The sequence below is a fragment of the Hemitrygon akajei genome, chromosome 1, assembly GCF_048418815.1.
Source record: "Hemitrygon akajei chromosome 1, sHemAka1.3, whole genome shotgun sequence".
In the NCBI taxonomy this organism is placed as follows: domain Eukaryota; kingdom Metazoa; phylum Chordata; class Chondrichthyes; order Myliobatiformes; family Dasyatidae; genus Hemitrygon; species Hemitrygon akajei.
Window position 1 is genome coordinate 85627050 of NC_133124.1, and position 25410 is coordinate 85652459.

Consider the following 25410-nt stretch of genomic DNA (forward strand, 5'->3'; position numbering starts at 1 on the left):
GGGCTAAGCACACACCCCTGAGGTGTGCCAGTGTTGATCATCAGTGAGGAGGAGATGTTATCACCAATCTGCACAGCTGTGGTTTTCTGGTTAGGAAGTTGAGGATTCAATTACAGAGGGAGATTACAGAGGCCCAGGTTCTGCAACTGCTCATTCGGGATTGGGGGAATGATGGTATTAAATACCGAGCTATAGTCAATGAACAGCATCCTGACGTAGGTGTTTGTGTTGTCCAGGCGGTCTAAAGCCATGTGGAGAGCCATTGAAATTGCATCTGCCGTTGACCTATTGTGGCGATAGGCAAATTGCAATGGGTTCAGGTCATTGCTGAGACAGGAGTTCAGTCTAGTCATAACCAACCTTCAGTAGCCTTGCAAAGAAAAGCTCCAACAATAAAGGAGGTCTTTTCAATTAACATAAAGATCTCTAGCAATTCACATCTCTTCATGATTGACTTAGTGCATTTCATACACCAATTCTTCAGAACCTGTTGATCCAAAATAGATTGAACTACTTGTTTATACAACTGTAAATTGAAATAGGTTACTTAGAAGTTGAGGAAATATGCATTCAATATTCACCATTAAATACACACTTCCCCAAACCACAGTCACCCACTGTGTTTGGACTTCAGAGGCAAGCCTTTATTGCCAATGAACCATGCTGACAGAGTAATCCTAATATTAAGCATCTCTAGTCAATGCAATCACACACCTGTGGTAAATTATGCTGGTCGTTATGCCTTTCCAACTTATGATGCTTGTTTCTCATATGGCAAGAACAAAAACCTCAGCTGTTTAAATTTCTGATGTCCATTTTCTGAATGTTAACAATTGCCAAACTGGGATTCAATTACTCCAAATTGACGTTAAGTATGTGAATATAGCCAATGATTTCTTACATGTCATTTCCCAGTAGCTGAGTTTGGGAGATTCTTGGATGTTGCAGATAATTAAACATCCAGGTTCTTTAATGGATCTGGGTTTGTTTACCTGTCACAGGGAGTAGGATTTGTCCACTTCAGCAAAATGCAGGATAAACCAGCAGGTTTGGAGTTAAATACCCTAGATGTAAAAACATGAGTAAGTTTATAAATGCTGGTAATCTCTGCCCTTTTGTTTATCAAACTGCAGCAACATTGTTATGCTCACTTTGAAGACATGGCTTGTCTCAAAGATGTGAGCTTAGTTCAGTGTGATCTGCTCAAGCCATGTAATGAGTGGCAATAACATAGAAACTCATTCTACCAGGACTTTGCTTTAGAGAAATTTACTAGTCTTGGGGTTTCCTGCATACTAGAGATTACAAACACAAGTAACTACATATATTAAGCCAGGAAGTAGCAAATCTGTGGTATTTGTTTCCACAGAGGGCTTGGAGGCCAAATCATTGGGTGTGTTTAAGGCAGAGATTAAAAGTTTATGGAGAGAAGATGGGAGAATGGGTTTGTTTAAAATAAATCAGCTTTGATTGAATGACAAAGAAGATTCAGTGGCCAAAATGGCCTAATTCTTATGAGCCTATGGCATATGTGAATCATGTTTCCTTTGACTTCCACAGAAACATTCAGCAGCTGCTGACATAACATCATCCTTGTCAGAGGATCAAGTGCCAGAGGCATTTTTGGTGATGCTGATAATTCAGTTTGGAACAATGGTGGTAGACCGAGCACTCTACCTCAGAAAGACAGTCTTAGGAAAAGTTATCTTCCAAGTCATCCTCGTTTTTGGAATCCACTTCTGGATGTTCTTTATCTTGCCAAGGGTGACAGAGCGGTAAGTTTTATTTTATTTTAACGAAATGTAAAATTTATGCAAAGAAGTTGCTAGTTTTGTAAAAAAAATTACTTTGTTATTTAATTTTTGGCCAAAAATTGCTGCTGGCAGAGGCAGCTAATTTATACTTGAGGGAAATTTCTAAAAGTACAGTTTAATTCTGTTGGTGTATTTATCTTTGTTGGCATGGAACTCCAAAAAAGCTTTCTTTGTCATTTTCTTGCAGAAAATTTAGCCAGAACTCAGTTGCACAGGTTTGGTACTTTGTTAAATGTGTTTACTTTGGATTGTCAGCATATCAGATACGTTGTGGTTACCCAACACGTGTCCTTGGTAACTTTCTGACTAAGAGCTACAACTATATCAACTTGTTCCTGTTTCAAGGGTAAGAGGATTCCTCTTTATATACAAGAACTCAATGTAGACATCACATCATTTTTATTAAATGTTTACAGTCTGTAGTTTGGAAACAGTTGTCAATGACATTTCTCACAATTGCAATAAATTGTGAGCTGTTTCAGCTGTTAATCAGTGAGAACGCAAAGTTATAATCACAAAAACTGAGATCCAATGTAACATATATGTGTTGATATTTATGTGATATATCAGTATTTTTTTAAATAATTTATCCTTTTAATGTTTCTTCTGAATTTGTACACAGTATTGTAGCAATCATAGAATTAAGTAATGTTATTTGTAATCTTATACAGTGTGTCACTTTATAGCCACTGTTCTGGCATCTCACCCAAATGGCCATTTTTCAAACGGATCAGAGAGTTAGAAGGCAGGCTACCCAATGATGCGGCATTTTGAAGTGCAGACTTAATCTAAATGCTATACACAAATAATGGTGAAATTGGGCTTCACCAGTAGGAATGAATCAGCAGATCATTACACCCTTCGTTTTCTTTTAACTGCAAGATGAAAGGAAATTGGAAGCCACGTAAGAAGTATTGCTAGATTATTCTGAATGGAAAGCACCGGTTTCATCTCTGTGATCCTTTCAGTAGGAGTCACAGATTAGCAATGTGAGTTTTAGTTCACTCCATCTCTGGTTGGCAGCTCACCATCAATGAGGCCCTTGTAGTACCTGAATACTCCTGGCTCGGCACTCATATCAGATTTCTGTGTTATGTAATATGCATCCTGTATCCTGCTCATAAAATAGAGCACTACATGCTCTGTACTGCTACCCCAAAACAACAAATCATCGTACAGTGATAATAATCTGATTCTGACATCAATGAATTATGCAGTGTTGTTCGTCTGTTGCATTCTGATTGTAACCTGGTCTCCCCAGATTCCGACTGGTGCCTTTCCTAACTGAGTTAAGAGCAGTGATGGACTGGGTCTGGACAGACACGACCCTTAGTCTTTCAAGCTGGATCTGTATAGAGGACATTTATGCCCATATTTTTGTTTTGAAGTGCTGGCGTGAATCCGAAAAGGTAAGAAAATTGCATATTATTCTCAGTTAAATCAACCCCTTGTAATAACTGTTGTTAAGCTTTTGATCAAGTCATACTTTTTAGCACGAATGGCTCTCTGGTTCCTGGTTTTTCTCATAAAGTCAGAGTTATATGACACAGAAATGGGCCCTTCCATTCTCCTTACCCACGGCAACTAAGATTTACACTATTATTACTTGGCCCATACCCCTCCAAATCTTTGCTATCCATGGTACCTCTCCAAGTATCTTTTAAATGTTCTTACTGTACTTACAACAACCACTGCTTCAGGCAGCTTGTTTCATATACTGACTACCCTTGGGTGAAGAAGTTGCCGCTCACGTCCCTTTTAAACAAGTGCATTCTTTACTGTTGTGGTCAGTGATGAAGTGATGGCTGTCATGATGACTTCAGCAGAAACTGGCCAAGTACCTGTCCAATCCCAGCTACCCTCGGGTATCAGTTCAGATGTGACACTGGTGCCCAGCAACTAGCTGGTTGAGCATCCAATGATAATGAAGAATCCACTTTGACAGCAAACCAGGAAGGAAAACACAGATTTTCAACCAGTAGTTTTAATATTTACATAAGTTGTTGAAACTGGAATATCAGTAACTCTCAAAATTTAAAAATATGACTTTAAAATGTGCTACAGTATATTTTGAGGGTAATAAAATTCAAAAACCTATTTTTTGAGGTCCACAGAATTTTGTCATACATTAATTATTACTTAGTATGCCATTAAAAATTCTTCGTACCTACACAGCAAAGCATACCATTTGCAAGAAAGAATGCTTTTTAAATGTTTGAGTTTATTGTCAGATCTCAGAATACATTGGAAGAGGCTGCAAGGGACTGCTGGAGTATGAACAGCAGGCTTGGTAAATTATGCAATGTGGAAATTCTGATGTTGTTGTCAGATTCATGTTATGAGTATGAAACGTATACTCATTTCAGGACTGTTACAATGGTAAAATCCTGATGATTATTTTTCTCAGCATTTTGCATGAGTTCATATATTGCAGATTTTTCTTGGGGAAGGGGAAGTCCAGGAAACACACACCAGTCCCTGTTGAGGTTTCAGCAGTGGAAAAGGTGAACAGCTGGGTATCAGCATCTCAGAGGGTCTATCTCGGGCCCAACATATTAATGCAATCACAAAAAAGTATGGTAAACGATCCCCACAAACAATGGAGAGACGAGCAAAGGTGAAGCTGAGTCTAGGGGCAGAGTGGGCGGGTGCGTGGCGGTCGAGGCAAGATTGAGGCATGTCCGAGGGAAAATCAGGGTGAGGTCAAGGCACATTCAGGGTAAAGTCAGAGCAAATGGAATAGATTCGAGGCCTGTCCATCTAAACTGAGAGCGAGGTTTGATCGATCTAAGTAGCAGGCTAATTTGAAAAAGTCTGGGTTGGACTGAAACGTGACTGCAGGGTCCAGGCCCAGAGCAACGGGGTCTGGGTGACAATGCGAGGAACGACCCGATGTTTAGACAGTGGATTAAAACAACACGGTGTCAGGACAAGAGGCAAGGGTCAGACCAGTTCTGTTCACTGCTTGGTGATGCTTACTGGGCTCTGCACTGAATTGAGACTGAGGTTGTGGCCTGCTCCAACTACTCTAAGTTTTGTGTCTATAGACGCATTTTTGTTCTGAATGCTAGTTGCTTACTTTTATTGATTGCACTATTTGTTTTATCTTTTCTCTCTGCATATTGGGTGTTTGACTTTTTTTGATGAGTTATTTTGGGTTTCATTGTTTTGTGGCTGCCTGCAAGGAGACAAATCTCAAGGTTGTATAATGTATACATGTTTTGATAATAAATATACTTTGAACTTTGAAAAAGGCAAGCCAGTGGCTATACTTCATTAGGAGTTTGAGGAGATTTGGTGTCACAAATGCATTCCAGCTGGTTGCATCATAGCCTAGTAAGGAGGCTCAGGTTTGAAAGAGACAATAGAGAGTTGCAAACTCAGCCTGCCCCATCATGGGCATAAGGACATCCAGAGAGCAGCTTTCAGCGTGACTATCCAAGACACTCCCTCTTTTCATTCCACCATCAAAGAGGTATTGGAGCCTGTAGGTGCATACTCAACATTCTAGGAACAGCCTCTTCCTCTCCACCATCAGACTTCTGAATGGTTCATGAACCCATGAATACTACCTTGCTGTTCCTTTTTAACTATTTATTTGTTTGTTGTCTTGCACTGTACTGCTGCCACAAAACAACAAATTTCACAACATACATCAGTGATAATAAACCTGATTTTGATTATTTTGTATTTGCAAAATAACCTCCTGCCTGAGTGGTGGTAGGAACTTGTTAACCTAATGCTTGCATTTAATTGCAGAGATACCCTCAGCCACGAGGGCAGAAGAAAAAGAAGGTCGTAAAATATGGCATGGGTGGTCTCATCGTCTTTTTGTTAATCTGCATTGTGTGGTTCCCACTCCTTTTCATGTCATTGATAAAGTCCGTTGCTGGTGTGACAAACAGACCTTTGGACGTTTCTGTTACAATCACCATTGGAGGCTATCAGGTAAAGCAATAGGTTGGGAAAGCTGGGATTGCTCTCCTTAGGGGAAGTGAAGGTCTGGAAATAGTTGCAGAAATGTTCAGTACCATGAATAGTGTGAAATTCTTCTTTTGAGAATCAGAGCACACAGATTTCAGGTGATTTGGGGTGACATAAAGAAAAAGCATACCAAATGATAATAATGTGGGATTCATTGCCTGAAAGGGCCGTGAAAGCAGATTCAATCATGTCTTCCAAACAGCAAGGTCAAGAGTAGAAGCTGGCCTATCACTGGCACAATAGGAGCAGTGCACGTTCAGTAGGCTGAACACGCTTCTTCCATGTCATTATAGTTCTACGAAATGATGCAGTGGATATTTACCAGGATGCTGCCTGAATTACGTCTTATGAGGAAAGGTTGAGTGAACTAGGGCTTTTCTCTTTGGAGTGAAGGACAATGAGGTGATGAAGGAGGTGTATAAGTTTATAAGAGGCATAGATAGAGTGGATAGCCAGCATATTATTCCCAGAGTGGCAATGGCTAATTCAGAGGATATCCTTTTAAAGTTATTGGAGGAAATTTTAGGCGAGATGTTGAGGGGATATTTGTGTGGAGTTCTGCATAGGTACATTCCAGTCAACAGGAAAGGATGGTAGGGTACAGGAACCGTGGTGAACAAACGCTGCTGTAAATCTAGTCAAGAATAAAAGAAGAGCTTATGAAAGGTTCAAAAAGCTAGGTAATGACAGAGAGCTAGAAGACTATAAGACTATCAGGAAGGAGCTCAAGAAAGAAATTAGGAGAGCCAAAAGGGGCCATGCGAAGACCTTGGTGGACAGGATTAAGGAAAACCCCAAGGCATTGTACAAGTAAGTTAAGAGCAAGAGGATAAGACATGAGAGAATAGGACCATTCAAGTGTGACAGTGGAAAAGTGTATATGGAACCAGAGGAGATGGCAGAGGTACTTAATGAATACTTCAGTATTCACTACGGAAAAGGATCTTGGCGATTGTAGGGATGACTTACAGTGGACTGAAAAGCTTGAGCATATAGATGTTAAGAAAGAGGATGTGCAGGAGCTTTTGGAAAGCATCAAGTTGGATTAAGTCACGGGGACTGGAAGAGATGTACCCCAGGCTACTGTGGGATGAGAGGGAGGAGATTGCTGAGCCTCTGGTGATGATCTTTGCATCATCAATGGGGATGGGAGAGGTTCCGGAGGATTGGAGGGTTGCGGATGTTGTTCCATTATTCAAGAGAGGAAGTAAAGATAGCCCAGGAAATTATAGACCAATGAGTCTTACTTCAGTGGTTGGTAAGTTGATGGAGAAGATCCTGAGAGGCAGGATTTATGAACATTTGGAGAGGCATAATCTAATTAGGAATAGTCAGCTTGGCTTTATGTAAGGCAGGTCATGCCTTACGAGCCTGATTGAATTTTTGAGGATGTGACTAAATATATTGATGAAGGAAAAGCAGTAGATGTAGTGTATATGGATTTCAGCAAGGCATTTGATAAGGTACCCCATGCAAGGCTTATTGAGAAAGTAAGGAGGCATGGGATCCATAGGGACATTGCTTTGTGGATCCAGAACTGGCTTGCCCACAGAAGGCAAAGAGTGGTTGTAGATGGGTCATATTCTGCCTGGAGGCCAGTGACCAGTGGTGTGCCTCAGAGATCTGTTCCAGGACCCCTACTCTTCGTGATTTTTATAAATGACCTGGATGAAGAAGTGGAGGGATGGGTTAGTAAATTTGCTGATGACACAAAGGTTGGAGGTGTTGTGGATAGTGTGGAGGGCTGTCAGAGGTTACAGTGGGACATCGATAAGGTGGGAAAATGGGCTGAGAAGTGGCATATGGAGTTCAACCCAGATAAGTGTGAGGTGGTTCAGTTTGGTAGGTCAAATATGATAACAGAGTATAATATTAATGGTAAGACTCTTGGCAGTGTGGAGGATCAGAGGGATCTTGGGGGTCCAAGTACATAGGATGCTCAAAGCAGCTGCGCAGGTTGACTCTGTGGTTAAGAAAGCATACAGTGTATTGGTCTTCATCAATCGTGGAATTGAATTTAGGAGCCAAGGGATAGTGTTGCAGCTATATAGAACTCTGGTCAGACCCCACTTAGATTACTGTGCTCTGTTCTGGTCGCCTCACTACAGGAAGGATGTGGAAGCCATAGAAAGGGTGCAGAGATTTACAAGGATGTTGCCTGGATTGGGGAGCATGCCTTATGAGAATAGGTTGAGTGAACTCGGCCTTTTTTTGGTTGGAGCGACAGAGGATGAGAGGTGACCTGATAGAGGTGTATAAGATGATGAGAGGCATTGATCGTATGGATAGTCAGAGGCTTTTTCCCAGGGCTGAAATGGCTAGCATGAGAGGGCACAGTTTTAAGCTGCTTGGAAGTAGGTATAGGGAAGATACCAGGGATAAGTTTTTCACGCAAAGAGTGGTGAGTGCGTGGAATGGACTGCCGCTGACGGTGGTGGAGACGATAGGGTCTTTTATGAGACTCCTGGACAGGTATATGGAACTCAAAAAAATAGAGAGCTATGGGTAATTTCTCAGGTAAGGACATGTTCAGCATAGTTTTGTGGGCTGAATGGCCTGTATTGTGCTGTAGGTTTTCTATGTGAGAGGGTGTTTTTTTTTTTCCCCACACAGGTGACTAGAGAAGTCAGAAGTAGTTTTTTTTCAGACAAAGTGGTAAATGTCTGGAATGCACTGCTGGAGATGGTGGTAGAGGCTGATACATTTAAGAGACTTGGATGAAAAAAAAATGGAGGGCTATATGGGATGGAAGAGCTAGATAGATCGACGAATAGGTTTAAAGTATGGCATAACATTATGGCCAAAGTGCCCATACTGTGCTGTACTATTCTATCTTATATGGAATAAATTCTTAGGACAAATTCTGGATCAATATGTAGGCTGGCCCCAGGTTATGACAGGTTTCCCATTCCTAAAAACTGTTCCTAATCTGATATTTTTGTAAGTTAGAAATGTGCAAAAACAACAGATCACAGAAACAGCTCCGATGGGAGAGAGAGCAGGCATTAGACAAATGGCTGCCAGCTGGCCTCACTACCTCAGTGAAGGAGTGAGTGAGTGAGTCTGCTCAGCACTCAGAGCTCTGACTGCTTGTTGTGGCTTGAGGAGAGAGCTAGAGAGAGAAAGCATGCGGAAATGTCCTGTTTTCTCTCCCTGAGAAAGACGCCTGCAGCCTCACGCCGTCAAATCCAGCACCGTACAGATCTCTGGACAGTTGACACCGCAGATGCGTGATCCGGCTCCAACCCCTTTGGCGAACTCCAAATCACCGGATTCTTTCTTGCACTCATTGGTGAAGCCATACTATTCAAGTTAGGGAACTTGTTGAAAAATTCATCAGAAAATATTTGTAAAGTCATAAATTCATAAGTCAGCTTGTTCACGTGTACTGGTGATCATAAGTCTACTGTTAGTATCCGAGAGAGAGCCTTAACTGCACTCATAACTTATTTCAAAAAGGTAGAAGTATATTTTCTGATTAATAAATTTAAGTATGAATGATGCCTGTATATTAATTCTTCTTGGAATATAAAGAAGAACAATTCACCCCCTTAATCCAAGTACCAACAGAGTACAAACTGTGCAACCATTCCAACCGTTAAATGGGCAAAGAAATAAAGCATATTTCAAATCTCTTTTCTCATAAAACTACGATCAACTTTCAGTCTTATCTTAGGATCAAGGAGGAGAGAGTTAAAAGGCCTATATATTCTTTGTTACTGAAGGACAGCATACTAAGCTTACTTCCTTATCATAGGGAGGCAATTCCGATGTTGGCCTGGTTGAGGAGGCATATTACTCGAAGAAGCATAACAGGGGAGTGGGGTTAAGTATCTGACATAAATGACAACGGATGCCTTTTAATGCTAATTGTCTGTTCATATCCATGTAATTCCTTGTAAGAATTGCTTGCAAACTTTTACCACCCAAATACAAGAAAAATCATTATCTTTTGTCCTTGATTATTTGTCATTCATTTGTATTTTTTTCAAGCCCATCTTTACAATGAGTGCCCAGCAGAACCAGCTGCAAGATTTGGATCATTCTGAGTACAATAGACTTTTAAAGGAATTTCATGATAATTCTGTAAGTAATCATTAAATCATCCTTATTTATGGAAGTTAAAGGGTAGATGTTTCTTCAGGATATCAGTTCTGATAAAAGATCACCAACCTGAAACATTAATCCTGTTCTTCTCTTGATGAACTCTGCCTGACCTGGTGAATATCATGATCTTTTTCTGTTTTCGTTTCAGATTTCCAGTATTTGCACTAGTTTGGTTTTTGGTAGATTTTCTTGCCTGCTGATTTAGCAGAGGGGATTGCCACCTCTCAGTCAGCCCACTCAGTTTTCACTGCATTGCTGCTGTACGTATGAAAGCAGTGCACATTGAACACAGGTCAGATGGTCCAATACACCACCTAATCATCTCCTGGATTGTCAGCTCACCCTCAGTTTACTCCCTGCAACTTTTCTTTCTTAACAAATGGCCTGTGCAATAATGGAGTGTATCCAGTGAATTGTAGCTAAGTCCCAGCATATTATCAAGTCATTATCATGAGATCCTCCATGTTCTCTTTGCTACCTCCACATTTATACATCTATGGAAGCCAGTTAACCCTACTGGCAGAGTTGTTGATGACACAAGTTTTCTCAAAGATAGGGTAGCTTCACTTTCCTGAAAGCTCAGCAAAGGATGAGATGAACCATCATCACCTTTTTAGATCTACCTGTGAAATTGACACCAAAACTGCAAAGTAATGGTGTGATAGAGTAGAGGGCTAACTGCTGAACAATGCCTTCTACTGTAAGGACATTATGGTCTTGTATTTGCACAGGGATTATAAAGATTAGCTGTAATAAACAGTGGTCCTCGAAATTTGACTCTACACCTTATAGTGGTCAGTTTGTGAGATTGCCTCAGACTACAAACTTCTTCACATGCATCAGTAATCACTTGGGTGTTCACAAAGTAAAGTGTACAGTTTGCTTGTCCTTCATCTTCCTTTATTTTAACCTGGCCCTTAAAGGCTGCTCCGTGTAAACTGGCCTTATATATCTTACAATGTCACTTGGCTGAGGAAACCATGTGATCACTTTGGAGTTTGCACTTGGAGTTGTGAATATAGACAAGAGAACTGCTTAGAAATTCAAAGAGATCTTAAGACAATGCAAAATAAATCAAACCTGTCTCACAGATAAAGAAGAATATTGGTTGATAAAAAAATAACCTGACAATGTTTCTGGACATGAGTCTCTTTGAGGTGGAATTCTCAATGACTGATGGGTTAATTATGTGTTTCCAAAGGGTGCTCTGCAGTTCCTGGATGCCTACATGAAAGAAGACATTCTGATTGCAAAACTTGAAGGAAATTCAAATTCTCTTTGGACCATCAGTCCACCAAGTCGATCTAAGATGATAGAAGGATTGAGTGATAACACATCATCTGTCTCCATTGTTGTTGCTTGGTCTATTCAAAGGTAAATTAGTTAGATATCTCATTATGGATACACTACCATCTTTCATGTTTAGAGTTACCATCTGTGGTATAATATTATCTTTTGATTTGTATGAATAAAATAGTTACCTTATTCAAATATTATGACCAGGAATGTTGGTGTTTATGTATGTTATTCAATGGTTTACCAACATAAATTGAAAGAGTGAAATTTGCCAGATTAGAGAAACCCTTAGAAAATTAGACCATAACTCAGGCAATTTCAAAATTCCAAGTTTAAAGCACATTACATCTTCGTTATGAACATATTTAAAATAAAATGTTTTTGTTAAAGAAGTTACATCTTATTATTTTATTTATCTAACTATAATGCTAGTGTCTCAGAAAAATACATTTGTTCCCATCTATTCAGAATTGTAGGAAGCAGGAATATTCTGTGGTAGAAAATCAGAAACACAGAAGAGGAGAATAATGCACATACTAGGCCTGTTTTACACCCAGATTGACTTTGCTTCCTAATGAAATCATCATTGAAGGACTTGTACAAAATTATGCAAAACCTGCTGGGAAAACTGAGCATGTGCAGGACATGGAGGAGGGAAATTAAAACCTCACCATCAAGGAATTCTCGTTGAAACCACCTCTGATTGATTTGGCTTTTGGCTAAACGCCAAAGCTCCCATTCTGGAAGTGTTACACATGGTGAGAAAGGGCTGCTGCTCACAGCACTAGTGACCCGGGTTCAGTCCTGACTTTGGATGCTGTCTGTGGAGATTACGTTCTCCTGTGACTGTGTGCATTTGCTCCAGGTTCCCCATTTTCCTCACACACCTCAAAGACATGCAGGTTGGTAGGTAATTGGATATAGCGGTTGCAGGGATGTTTTTCTTGGACCAAGGGTAACAGACTCAATATAAGAGGCAGTCATTCAGGACTGAGAGAAAAAAAATTCTTCAGTCAGAAGATGGTGGATCTTCCAAAATCCCTATCCAAGAAGCTCTTTGAAGACAAAGATCAATTAAGGGAATAAAAGTATGAAGCTAATGCAGAGAAGTGGGGCTGAGATAAAAGATCAGTCATAATCTTTGTTGGAATGACCGACTCCTGGTTCTATTTCATATGTAATGTCACATCTGCTGAAGCTTGTCGTCACTGGTACTTCACTTCCCACTTTTGACACCTTGTTTATACCTTAAACACAACCGATTCTGCAAATTCTAGAGATCCAGAGTAGCACATAAAAAGTGCTTGGAGGAACTCAGCAGTCAGTCAGCACCTATGGAAAGGAATGAACAGTTGACATATGAGGCCAAGAACTTCCACCAGGACCCAAGGAGTGGTCTGAGCCTGCCTGATACATTGACTTCACAGATGCTGCCTGACCTGCTGAGTTCCTCCTGCATTTTATGTGTTTATACCTTAGCTTTGTGAAATGTTTAAAATCTCTATAAGAATACTTCATCATTTTCACTGCTAAATTTACTTTAGTAAAATATAGCCCAGTTACACTATTCTGACTGTACTTTACAAACACTCTTTCAACTTGCAGGAATATCACTCTTGGTGGAAAATCTGAAACTGCTTCTAATAAATTATCATTCCCTGTTCCACCAAAAACCAAAACTGAGCTTGCGGAGTTGATGGAAGGTGGCAACAAATCTGTGTAAGTTAGTCATTTTAATTAATTACCTCTTGATTACATATCGGGTTTAGCAGAACCTACCCTTGACAAAGCCATACTGACTATCCCTAATCAAATTGTGTCTGTCCAAATGCTCATAAATCCTACCAGCTCTATGGTGAAGGAGATAGAGTTGTGGTCGCTACATCAAATGCTCTGCCACTGAGAGATCTGACACCTGACCAGGTTCATTTCCCAATACCAGATAAAGTAAGCCTCTCCGCTAATTGGCTTATCTACACATTGCGTAAGGAAACCTTCCTGAAACTCCATCCCATCTAAACCCCTTGCACTAAGGAGATGCCAATCAATATTAGGATGGTTACCAATATAATGGTTTACCAATAGCTCCCCTGTCCAATCTACAAGAACAATGCATGTTTAAATGCAATTTCTTTTTTCCCCATTTTCCTATAAGCTGTGGATCATAGGTCTCTTCATCTTTGGAATCAGTCCTCTGAACCACCATCCCATTTGCAAGTCATGTCAAGTTTATTGTCATGTGCATAAATGTGATGAGATACAGATACAACACAAGCCTTGATTACTGCAGTATCACAGGGACACAGAATATAAATTATACAGGACTATGAAGAGAGGAGGGGAGATTGTGTTAAAAACAAGAATTAATGCAACAAAAAAGACTCAGATAAGACCATGGTAGTGCAAGAGGTGGTCCGTAGTGTTCCTTGTTGAGGTACACTGGTACATGCATGCACTAGCAAATACCCCTTTCTTTAAGGAGGGATACCAAACTGCACTTTGTCTTCCCTGTGCGTAATGCTCTATTCAGTTGCAAGAAGACTTATTTTCTCTTATACTCCACCACATATACAATAAAGCCTGTTTATTTTCATGTTACATGTTAACCTTTATTGATTCATGCACCAACACCTCATCATCCCTTCAAAGGTTATCAATTTGCAATCTTGCTCTAAAAAGCAGAAATGTTCACATTTCCTACCAAAGTAGCTAACTCCAAATTTCCCAGCTTAATAAATTCCACCTTCTTCCTCACTCAACCTGTGGAAATCCCAGTAACAGATACAGTTACCTTATAAACTAACACAAAAGCATAAGAAATACTTGGATCGAATGGTCTGAACTTCACAGAGTTCATGCCTGTTGGCATTCCATGAACACTACCTCATTTATTTGTCTTTTGCACCACTTATGGATTTAAGTAATTTATAACCATTTTTATGTTTTGCATCGCTGCTACAAAACAACAATTTTTATGACAAATGTTTGTGATGATAAACCTGATCCTATAGGTTCAGATCTCCCATGAAAATAAATGAAGTTCTTTCCAGAGGCGCTCACATTGCATCAATAAATGGCTGTCAGATTACCACATTTGGAAAAACTGCACCTTTGGCACTGTAGCACTCTCAGTGACCATGAAATACAGGAGCAGAATAAGACTATTCGGTCCTTTGAGTGTGCTCTGCCATTTCATCAGATAGATAGATAGATAGATAGATAGATAGATAGATAGATAGATAGATACTTTATTCATCCCCATGGGGAAATTCAACTTTTTTTCCAATGTCCCATACACTTGTTGTAGCAAAACTAATTACATACAATACTTAACTCAGTAAAAAATATGATATGCATCTAAATCACTATCTCAAAAAGCATTAATAATAGCTTTTAAAAAGTTCTTAAGTCCTGGCGGTTGAATTGTAAAGCCTAATGGCAATGGGGAGTATTGACCTCTTCATCCTGTCTGAGGAGCATTGCATCGATAGTAACCTGTCGCTGAAACTGCTTCTCTGTCTCTGGATGGTGCTATGTAGAGGATGTTCAGAGTTTTCCATAATTGACCGTAGCCTACTCAGCGCCCTTCGCTCAGCTACCGATGTTAAACTCTCCAGTACTTTGCCCACGACAGAGCCCGCCTTCCTTACCAGCTCATTAAGACGTGAGGCGTCCCTCTTCTTAATGCTTCCTCCCCAACACGCCACCACAAAGAAGAGGGCGCTCTCCACAACTGACCTATAGAACATCTTCAGCATCTCACTACAGACATTGAATGACGCCAACCTTCTTAGGAAGTACAGTCGACTCTGTGCCTTCCTGCACAAGGCATCTGTGTTGGCAGTCCAGTCTAGCTTCTCGTCTAACTGTACTCCCAGATACTTGTAGGTCTTAACCTGCTCCACACATTCTCCATTAATGATCACTGGCTCCATATGAGGCCTAGATCTCCTAAAGTCCACCACCATCTCCTTGGTCTTGGTGATATTGAGACGCAGGTAGTTTGAGTTGCACCATATCACAAAGTCCTGTATCAGTTTCCTATACTCCTCCTCCTGTCCATTCCTGACACACCCCACTATGGCCGTGTCATCAGCGAACTTCTGCACATGGCAGGACTCCGAGTTATATTGGAAGTCTGATGTGTACAGGGTGAACAGGACCGGAGAGAGTACGGTTCCCTGCGGCGCCCCTGTGCTGCTGACCACCGTGTCAGACCTACAGTCTCCCAACCGCACATACTGAGGCCTATCTGTCAAGTAGTCCACTATCCAATCCACCATGTGAGAGTCTACTCCCATCTCCGTTAGTTTGTGCCTTAAGATCTTGGGCTGGATGGTGTTAAAGGCACTAGAGAAGTCAAGGAATGTAATCCTCACAGCACAACTGACCCCATCTAGGTGAGAGAGTGATTTGTGCAGCAAATACGTGATAGCATCCTCCACTCCCACCTTCTCCTTATACGCAAACTGAAGAGGATCCTCACAAACCGTGCCTGGTTTGTGGCCTCAGATTCTGTATTATCAGCCGCTCCATGGTCTTCATCACGTGCGACGTCAAGGCAACAGGTCTGAAGTCATTCAACTCCTTCATCATGGGTGATTCGTTTTCTTTCTCAAATCCATTCTCCTGCCTTCTCCCCGTTACTTTTCACACCTAATCAAGAACCTACCAAACTCTACCTTAAATACACCCGATGACCTGGCCTGCAATGGGGCAGCAGTAACTGTTTTCACTTTGGGTTAACAGTTTGCTGGAGGAACTCAGCTAGTCAAGTAGGAGGGGAAAAAATAGGATTGAAACTCTGTATTAGAATGCAGGATCCTGATGTCGGGTTTTGACCTGAAACGTCAACATTTCCTGCATCCACATGTTGCTCAACCTAGTGAGTTCCTCCAGTGGATTATTTGTTAATCCAAGTTAGAGTATCTGCAGCCTCTTGTGCCTCCATGGCAATTTGCAAGTGTCTGGAACCCACAGTTTGATGTCCCTGACTGCTGAATTAAAGCCTCTAACAATGACATTCCATCTATACAATGATATTTTCTAAGGTGCAAGCTATCACTTATGCTTTTTAAACAGTTCACCTTAATTTCAGTGGAAAATTAAATGCCGTAAGAAAGAGTTGTAAATTGTGCCCTCTGCTGGGGAACCTATGTCAGAATCAGTATGTATTTGTTAACATTAACTTCTATGACATAAAATTTGTTGTTCTAAGGCAGCAGCAGTACAGTGTGTAAGGACACAAAATTACTACAAGTTAAAAAAAATTAAAAAGGAATAACAAAGTAGTATTCATGAAATGATCAGAAATCAAATGGCAAAGGGGAACAGGTTTTTCTGCTATGGACGATTGTCATAGAACTTTACAGCACAGTACAAGCTCTGTGGCTCATGATGTTGTGGCAGCCTTTTAACCTACTCCATAATCAATCTGACTCTTCCCTCCTATGTTGTCTATAACTTTTCTTTCATCCAAGTGTCTATCTAAGTTTCTTAAATGTCCCTAATATATCAGCCTCTCCCACCACCCAGCAGTACATTCCAGGCATTTACCACTTTCTCTGAAAAAAAAAACTATTTCTGCCTTCTCCCGTAAGCTTTTGTCCACTCACCTTAAAAGAATGTTCTCTGGTAAAAGACACTGGGCCGTCCACTCTGTCTATGCCCAATATAATTTTATACATGTCTATCAAGACACCTCTCAACCTCCTTCGTGTTGATGATTTATTATGAACTGGTTTTATTTTTCAGAAAAATTTCAAAGATATTTCCAAACTATATCAGGGCTCCCAGCAATTCTGACACAAAGCCTGTGAAACAACTTTATGCTCGTAAGTGTACCTCTTTAAGATGTTTTCAACTCTACAGTGCATAAGTATATAACAGTAAAGGAGTAACTGTGGAAGGAACGTAAAAGCAATTAGTTCTGATCTGTTATTTCCTTGAAGGTGATAGTCTGCTTTTCTGAGTTCTTCAGAAGCAAGCTCATACTTTGTCGCTGTATATCGACCAATTCTGGGAAATTCAGTGATAGCACACAAAAAGGCATTTCAGCCCATCTGTGCAACACACACAAAATGCTGAAGAAACTCAGCAGACCAGGCAGCATCTAGAAGAGTAAAGTTGATGTTTCGGCCAAAACTTCAACTGTACTCTTTTTCGTATATGCTGCCTGGCCTGCTGAGTTCCTCTAGCATTTTGTGCTGCTCAGATTTCCAGCATCTGCAGATTTTCTCTTGTTTGCAATCAGCCCATATGTGTCCATGCTGACTAGAATGTGTATTATAGCAAATCCCATTTTCCAACATTTAGACCATAATCCCTAAATTCTTGTTATCCATATATCTGTCCACATATTCCTTAAATGTATCTGATATATACTCAACCACTTCCTCTAGCAGCTGGATCCATATATCTACCACCCACTGTGTAAAAATATTGCCCTTCAGGTTCTTATTAAACATTTCATATCTAAACTTAAAACTATGTCTTCTAGATTTACTAACCCTTGAAGTACGACTACTCACCTCTTTGTGACTTTATATACCCCTATGAATTCACCCCTCAATTTCCTATGCTCCAAGGAGTAAATTCACAACCTGTTTAACTTCTCCCTATAATTCAGTCCTGGAGTCCCAGCAACGTCCTTGCAAATCTTTTTCTGCACTCTTTCCAGTTTAGTCACATCCATCCTGTAACAGGATGACCTAAATTGAAAATACTCCAGGTGTGGGCTCAGCAATGTCTTGTAGAATCCAACATAACTTCCAACTTCTATGCCCTGATTGATAAAAGTTATATAGAAACAATAGATATGGAAGGCAAAGGGGGCTATTTGACAATTCAAGCCTGTTCTGCTATATGGATCATAACCAAACTTTATTACCAGCCTCAAATACACTCCCTTGACTTCGTAGTCCAAGCATTTTAACAACCTGTCTTGAACATAAGAACTAGCAGCAGGAATAGGGTCAACCCAACCTTCAAACCTGCTCCACGTTCAACAAGATCATGACTTATCTTTTCCTTATTTCCCTGGATTAGATCCTTGATGTCCAGAAATTTACTGGGTTGTTTTTGGAACAAATTTAACAAACCTCAGTCAGGGGAAGCTCTTGTAGCAAGGGGTGCTGTGGAAAGTGGTGGAGAATATTACAAGTGACTAATTCCTTATGCAGAGACTAATACCGACACCACAGTTCTACGTTTATAGAATGGTGAGAAAGCTTCTCAACATTTACGTAGCTTTCCAACCCCTTTAAGAATTTATCAATTTTGGTAGAATAATCTCATTTTTCAAAATGCTGTAAAGTATGAACTCAATTTTACTCCAGTGAGAACAGCAACTTTGAGTGAATTACTGAAAGCCATGATCAAATGTTAGAGTAGACTAGATGGGCAATTGGCCTATTCCGCTCCTCTGTCTTATGTCTCTGAGGCTATGCCTGGGCAACATTTGTGCTCTATTGAAATTTGACATCAAAATGACTTTTAACAAAGCATCAAGTTCTTGTTTAGAGCCTTTCCACATTTTCAAATTGATCAGTAACCAAAAAGTTTCTTTTATGTGTTACCTGATTTAGATTTCATAAATTATTTTTTAAAATGTGCCATCTTTCATATTCTCCTTCTATGGTACTTCTATTTTTGTTTGTAGTATCCATGTTGTAATCAAGATTCACATCTTCTCCTATATTTAATTCTTTTAATTCTCAGGACGTGGATATCACCAGCAAGACAAGTGTTGAATGTCCATCCCTAGTCATGGCTGAGAATGTGAAGCTGAACCACCTAATTGAATAGCTGTAGTCTGCACAGTAATTCCTTGTAATGTTTAACTGAGTGGGTTACCAGTCACTTCAGAAGGCAGTTCAGAGCCAGGCGCATTGCATGATTTAACATTCTTGATCATTCTTTTATTTTTCACTGTGACTTTTTAAAGGCAGTTTCAAAGTAAATTTTATTATCAAAGTTCATATAATCACCATATAGAACCATGAGCATTTGCTGGGCATACTCAGCGAATCTATAGAATACTAACTATAACAGGATCAATGAAAGATCAACCAAATGATACAATTAATTGCATATCATCTAATCATTGATTTGTCCCTTTTTCTACTATTTTTCCACAGACATCCTGAAATACACAATACACCGAAATGTATTAAAATATGTAACCTTTTCAATATGATCTGTGTTTTACTTTCCTCCAACAGATGTTGATGACTACTGTGAACTTGATTTAATGCTGGTTCAGGAAAAAAGCAATGTTACAGGACTCATACAGGAATGGTGGATTGTTAATCAGACCAACAAGTTTCTCAAAAATAATAAAAAGGAAAGTTTAGAAATTATTGTATTCAGTGATAAAGTTAGTCCTCCAAGTCTTGGCTTCCTGGCTGGCTATGGGTAAGACAACAATTCAATTCTTTGATTTACTTTACAATAGAGCTATACAGTACAGAAACGGGCCCTATGACCCAATTAGTCCATGCCAACCAAACTGCCTTCCTGTATTTGGCATATATTCCTCTAAACCTTTCCTATCTCCATATATCTGTCCAATTGTCTTTTAATTATTGTAATTGTTTTCCTCATTCATTTATGAAATATTGGTCATTTAACAATGGTTTAATGTTTTTTCATAAATTCTTACACGTCATTATTACTCTAGTGCTGTATAAAATGATAGAGGAAGTTTGCACTTTCCTCCACTTTGATACTTTGATTATTACAGGTTTCCTTGATCATCTTATCAGTACAGATTTTGAACCCATTAAAATACTGGAAGTCTTAATTGCACATGAATGTTTCTAATATTACCCTGCACTCAGAATGAACTCTAAGACAGGTCTTAAAGTTCTTTGCCATTTCAGTGTAAGGTGGATTTAATGAGTGAAAACAAAGATCCACCTTGCAGAGGCAATAAATTCCAATGAAGGATAAACAATCTGAAAGGAGAGGACCGAAGACCATGAAAGAAAGGGAAGGAGGAGGAGCACCAGAGGGAGGGATTGATTCCTCAAACTTCCAGTTATTGCCCCACCCCCTCACCATTCCTGCTTCCCTCTCATACCTTCTCTCCTTACCTGCCCATCACCTCCCTCTGGTGCTCCTCTCTCTCCTTCATGGTCTTTAGTCCTCTCCTATCATACTCCCCCTTCTCCAGCCCTTTATCTCTTTCACCAATCAAATGCCCAGCTCCACTTCAGCCTCCCCCCACCCAGTTTCACCTACCACCAACCACCTTGTATTTCTTCCTCCCCTCCCCCCTTCTTAGTCTGCCTTCCTCCCCCTTCCTTTCCAGTCCTGATGAAGGGTCTCAGCCCGAAACATCAACTATTCACTGCATTCCATAGATGCTGCTCGACCTGCTGAGTTCCTCCAACATTTTGCACAAGTACCTCCCTAAATTCTCTCTTCAGGACCTCCTCTCTTTTCCTACCTATGTCACTAGTGCCAGTATGTATCAAGATTTCTGGCCGCTCACCCACCCCCATCAGAATGCCATGGACCCAATGGTCCCCAACCCTGGCACCTAGGAGGCAACATACCATCCGGGTGTCTCTTTCATGTCTGCAGAATCTTGTCTCTGCTCTTCTAACTATGGAATCCCCTTGCACTACTGCAGTCCCCTTATCCCCCTTCCCTTCTGAGCAACAGTGCCAGAGACCTGGCCGTTGCAGCTCCCTCCAAAAGGTTATCCCCCTCAACAGTATCCAAATCCATATACTTATTATTGAGGGGAATGGCCACTGGGCTGCCCATTTCCTTTCCCTCCCCTGACAGTCATGCAGGTACCTGCCTCCTGAGGAACTGAAGCTCAGTGCACCTGGTACAGATGTGGTTATCTGGGAGGCTGAAGGTCTCCCAGAATTCCCACAAAGAATGCAACAAAGGTCTTGAACTTATCAAGTTTGTAACTGTGCTGGTACGTAAGATGGACAGAGAAGAAGGAAGAGTATTTTTTGCTATTGTCAGGCAGTCTACTTAGAATATTATAAATTTTCATAAAGTTCACTTCCTATTCTTCTAAACATCGGTCCAATATTTTTTGCTTACTATGTTTTCATTAGACAGTTCCTTAATGTGAAACATCCCAGTTAACCTTCTTTGAACTACCCAAGGATATTCCTAAGGAGAGTTATTGATCACTGCACTCCGGACGTGATCTCATTGACACCCTGTACTTATTAAACTCTAACCATCTTGGACTAAAGGACAACATTCCATGTGCTGCACCCACATACTTTGTGCTTTATGTACAATAACACCCAGATTGTTTGGTACAGTAAAGTACTAAGTTCCATCTGTATTTAAATAATTTGCTGCTTTTCTAGTGTTTTTATCAAAATGGGAATCTCACATTCAACTTAAATTTTATACAGTTAATGCAACTATATTCCTTAGCAAACTCTTTGTGAACAATTCCCAGCTCAATTTTCTACCTCTGTGTACTGCCAATAAATGTAACAGTAATACATTCAATCCCTTCACCTACACCAGTAATACAGTTTGATTGGATGTAAGTGACAGCACATCAGTTGAAGAACTTAGCATGTTATATGCGAAGTCTTCACTGAGTGTAAGTTGTGCTGGCTACCCCTGGGAGTGGGTGAAGGGGAACAATATTATATTTAAAGCATTGATGAGACATTTGCATACCTGTTTGCATATACAATGGAACTAGACCACTGAACCTTGTTTCAGACATAGATTATTATTATGGGATATAGCTTATAATGAGCAAGCATTTTCCATCACTGTTGAAGATTTAGGAAGCCATATACTGTATAACTTAAACTTGGATGCTCCACTTTTCATCCCCAATTTTAAAGAAAAATCTGAATTTCCTGACGTACTCTAATGGTTTTCATTGCTTTTCAGCATTATGGGTCTCTATGCATCAGTTGTGCTCGTCATTGGAAAGTTTGTGCGTGAGTTCTTCAGTGGGATCTCTCACTCCATCATGTTTGAAGAGCTGCCAAACGTGGACCGAATCTTGAAGCTATGCACAGATATCTTCCTGGTTCGAGAGACTGGAGAGTTAGAATTGGAGGAGGATCTGTATGCTAAGCTCATCTTCTTATATAGATCACCAGAAACTATGATCAAATGGACACGCGAAAAGACGAAGTGACCAATCTTACTGATCTGGATGTAAATTGGATCTAATTTGGAGATTTAAAAAAAAAGCACAATATCACAGAAAAGCTGAGTTATTCACAGTTAGGTGACAGGAGCTTTTCCTTCTGGAGCCCAGGCAGTTGCACGTTCCTCAAGTCCTCTCTGCCTACAGTCTCCCTCTGCTGACAGTGTAAGACTGGTGTTTGTGCCACCATTCAGTCCTGGTTATGGAGTTGATTCCAGATCGTAGCTGAATCCAGTTTCTTTTCACTTTCAGCCAACCAAAATCAGGGCTTCCGAAATGCTAACCTTCCTTACAGATATCATCTGTATCAATCCTTTGTATTTTCTTTATGAATTTTGAGCGATGCAACTTTATGTCAATACCACCCAGTTTTCGGGGAAGAAGACCTGGAGTGATTCGATAATGGCCAATGAAAGAAGAAATCATCAAAGATTAAGGACATCACAGGTCTCCACTGATGAATGAATTTACTGACGAGCTTAAGCAAGGGAAGTAATTTAACAATTTATTTTACATGACTTATTTGTACAGGCAATAGAAAAGTATCACCTTAACAGTGAGCTTTCTCAGGAAGAGTTATTTTATCAAAGGCTTATATGTCTTCTGTATCTTCAATATCTTATAAAAAAAACAAAGTGGGTGGACATTAATGCTTCGAAACATACTTCTAGATAAAGGCTCCTGTGGTACTCACAAAAGTACTTGAAACCAGAAGTCACCAAAATGTTCAGAATTTACTTGAACCTCTGAAGGGCAAATCTTTCAATAGCTTTTCTCTTTGATTAAACTGAAGCTAACATAACTTTTTTCTTAATGAGCCCACAGTGTCAATTATTTTGATAGGAAGACTCCAACTATAATTATGTTTCATCTCCTTCTCACCTATTCCATTTGTCTGGTGAGAGCCTGAGTGATGTGTTTCCAATTGTTATGATGATCCATCTTCAACCAATTATTGGAATATATGGTGATATATTCCAAGGTGATAATTTGCTGATTTTCTTACTGGGAACCATGTGGTCTCTTCTAATGGATATTACCCATGAAAGCATAACCAGTATCAGGAACTTGCTTATAGGGGTTTGATGGGCACATTCATGTGCTTTCACTCGAGCACAGTAAAGTGGATTTATCTTGTGTCACAGCATTAGAATAAATAATAACTGGAGTCAATATAAAAAGGATATTATGTAACCAATCATAATGCATAATATTCTGAAAAATAGACTGCCTGACTTTTGGATAGAAGATTTACTTGGCTTAAAGTTTGACTTTTCTCTGCATATTTCCACATGCAAATTGTTATTGCTACAATTTTCAAGGTAACTTAAAACCCTGAAAAGGGCAAAATATACATGTATCTTAAGATTTAATTTTAATCTACTTATCTGAATGCAAACATGTTGAAGATTAATATGACTGTTTTGGTTTAGAAATAATGATGTATTTCTAAGGATTATATTATTGATGAGTAGAATTATAGCACAAGCACAGACCCAAAGTGAGAAAACTTTTAAAAACAGACAATTACAGTGAAGGTTACTGCAACCAAGGAGGAATTGTATGTGTAATTTGCCATGCTTCCTACAGGGTAGCACCGGCTCATTACCAATGTGGCCAACTATTTTCATGTCAGTTATTGGTCTCTGACAACTATTACACATTTGTATTGTTAATGTAAAGCAAGGATTGAAACTTAACTTCCTCTTCGGCAGTTTTCCTACTTAAGGTAACTCACCAAATATTCCTGTAACTTGGTTGCACAAACAAATCCAATTGGTGAAGATTTAATCATTGTCTGGTTATGTTGGGTTAATAATGTAATTTGTATTTGCTTATGTCTGTCTCATGGAGATCCAGATAAAAGTTCGGCAATCACAGCACTGTGATTTCCATGTAAGAAAATGTGCTAAGTAATTGATCTATAATTTAGAAAACTAACACAGGGCTACAACAAGTTTCAAACAACATTAAGGGTCATTGTGTTAAAACCAAACAAAAACCCAAGTTAGCTTTCAAAACCCTTTAATCTTGCAATAATAGTTTTAGAAACTGTTTTTAAGATCACTTTATAAATTTGTTTGAAGATGAAAATAGCATTCATGAGTCAATTTTTTTTTCAGATACAGCTGTTTTAAGGATTTCTCATCTTTTGAAGTTCTGGTTGCTTAGAAAATCAAATGAAGAGCAATGTTTTTCCCATTCTACAAGTAGCTTGACTATATTTATTGGAAGGAATTGGCTATTTTCAACCTAATATTGATAGCCTTAGTCCATGATCCAACCTGCCATACCATGTGTATTACAATGGATGATTTTAAGTGAAAATGAACAATAATAGTTGGTGCAACTAAGTTTTGTATGACAAAGGATAACATTACCTTATGGATTTCAATATTAGTGTGTTAAGGTGTATTTATATTTCAAGTTTATTCATGAACTTCTGGAGTACTGAGATTAGTTTTAGAAAATATGCAATAAGCTTTGCTTCTAGTAGGTTTGCTCTGTTTTTTTTCTGAACTGGACGCTGTCTACCAGACCCAGACAATTGTGACTCTACTGTCAACCGTTACCAGTGAAAATATGTCCCTTGTTTTATATTTGTTTCTAAAACATCTCACAGTGATTGACATTTTCAATAAAATTTCATGAAAACTGGGTATTTTCTCACCAGAAGATTCTGTAAAGTATAAACAGAGGCAAATGTTCTTCGAACTAAAGTAGAGTCAATACTCACCAGGTTAGAAATGGGATAGTATATAAAAAATTTATTTAATTTTGATAAATGTGAATTCATCCAAATTAGGTTAGGGGTGACAAACCAGGCTGTCCACCTTCTCCTGCACAAATGAAAACACCTGAGGCTTATGTGTATTAGAATTTTTAACACCTTATTTGTAAAATGTTTGAAGTTAGCCCTGTTGTCATCAGAATATTAAACTGGAGTAACGAGGAAATCGCTGAAGAAGTAACTTTAGCACATTAGAGTGAACAGTGGCAGCCCTCCAACGTTAGGAATAATCACCACATTAGTACAAATACATAATCTAA

General features: G+C 39.5%; 1 protein-coding gene across 10 annotated transcripts in view; it reads left to right on the forward strand.

Annotated features, from left to right (window-relative positions):
- Positions 1 to 25017, forward strand: part of piezo2b (piezo-type mechanosensitive ion channel component 2b) — a 574856-nt gene extending 549839 nt beyond the window's left edge. For 9 of the 10 annotated variants that reach the window (XM_073047092.1, XM_073047145.1, XM_073047131.1 and 6 more), the window contains 10 exons: positions 1561 to 1775; positions 2002 to 2160; positions 3076 to 3223; positions 5574 to 5762; positions 9792 to 9884; positions 11107 to 11279; positions 12807 to 12920; positions 16956 to 17035; positions 19424 to 19616; positions 22095 to 25017. In XM_073047092.1, the coding sequence (XP_072903193.1) occupies positions 1561 to 1775; positions 2002 to 2160; positions 3076 to 3223; positions 5574 to 5762; positions 9792 to 9884; positions 11107 to 11279; positions 12807 to 12920; positions 16956 to 17035; positions 19424 to 19616; positions 22095 to 22347 (1617 nt within the window). In that variant the 3' untranslated portion in view covers positions 22348 to 25017. Of the gene's footprint in view, positions 1 to 1560; positions 1776 to 2001; positions 2161 to 3075; positions 3224 to 5573; positions 5763 to 9791; positions 9885 to 11106; positions 11280 to 12806; positions 12921 to 16955; positions 17036 to 19423; positions 19617 to 22094 lie in introns of those variants that run through there. The other variant, XM_073047154.1, reaches the window with a different exon arrangement.
- Positions 25018 to 25410: the final 393 nt, after the last annotated feature.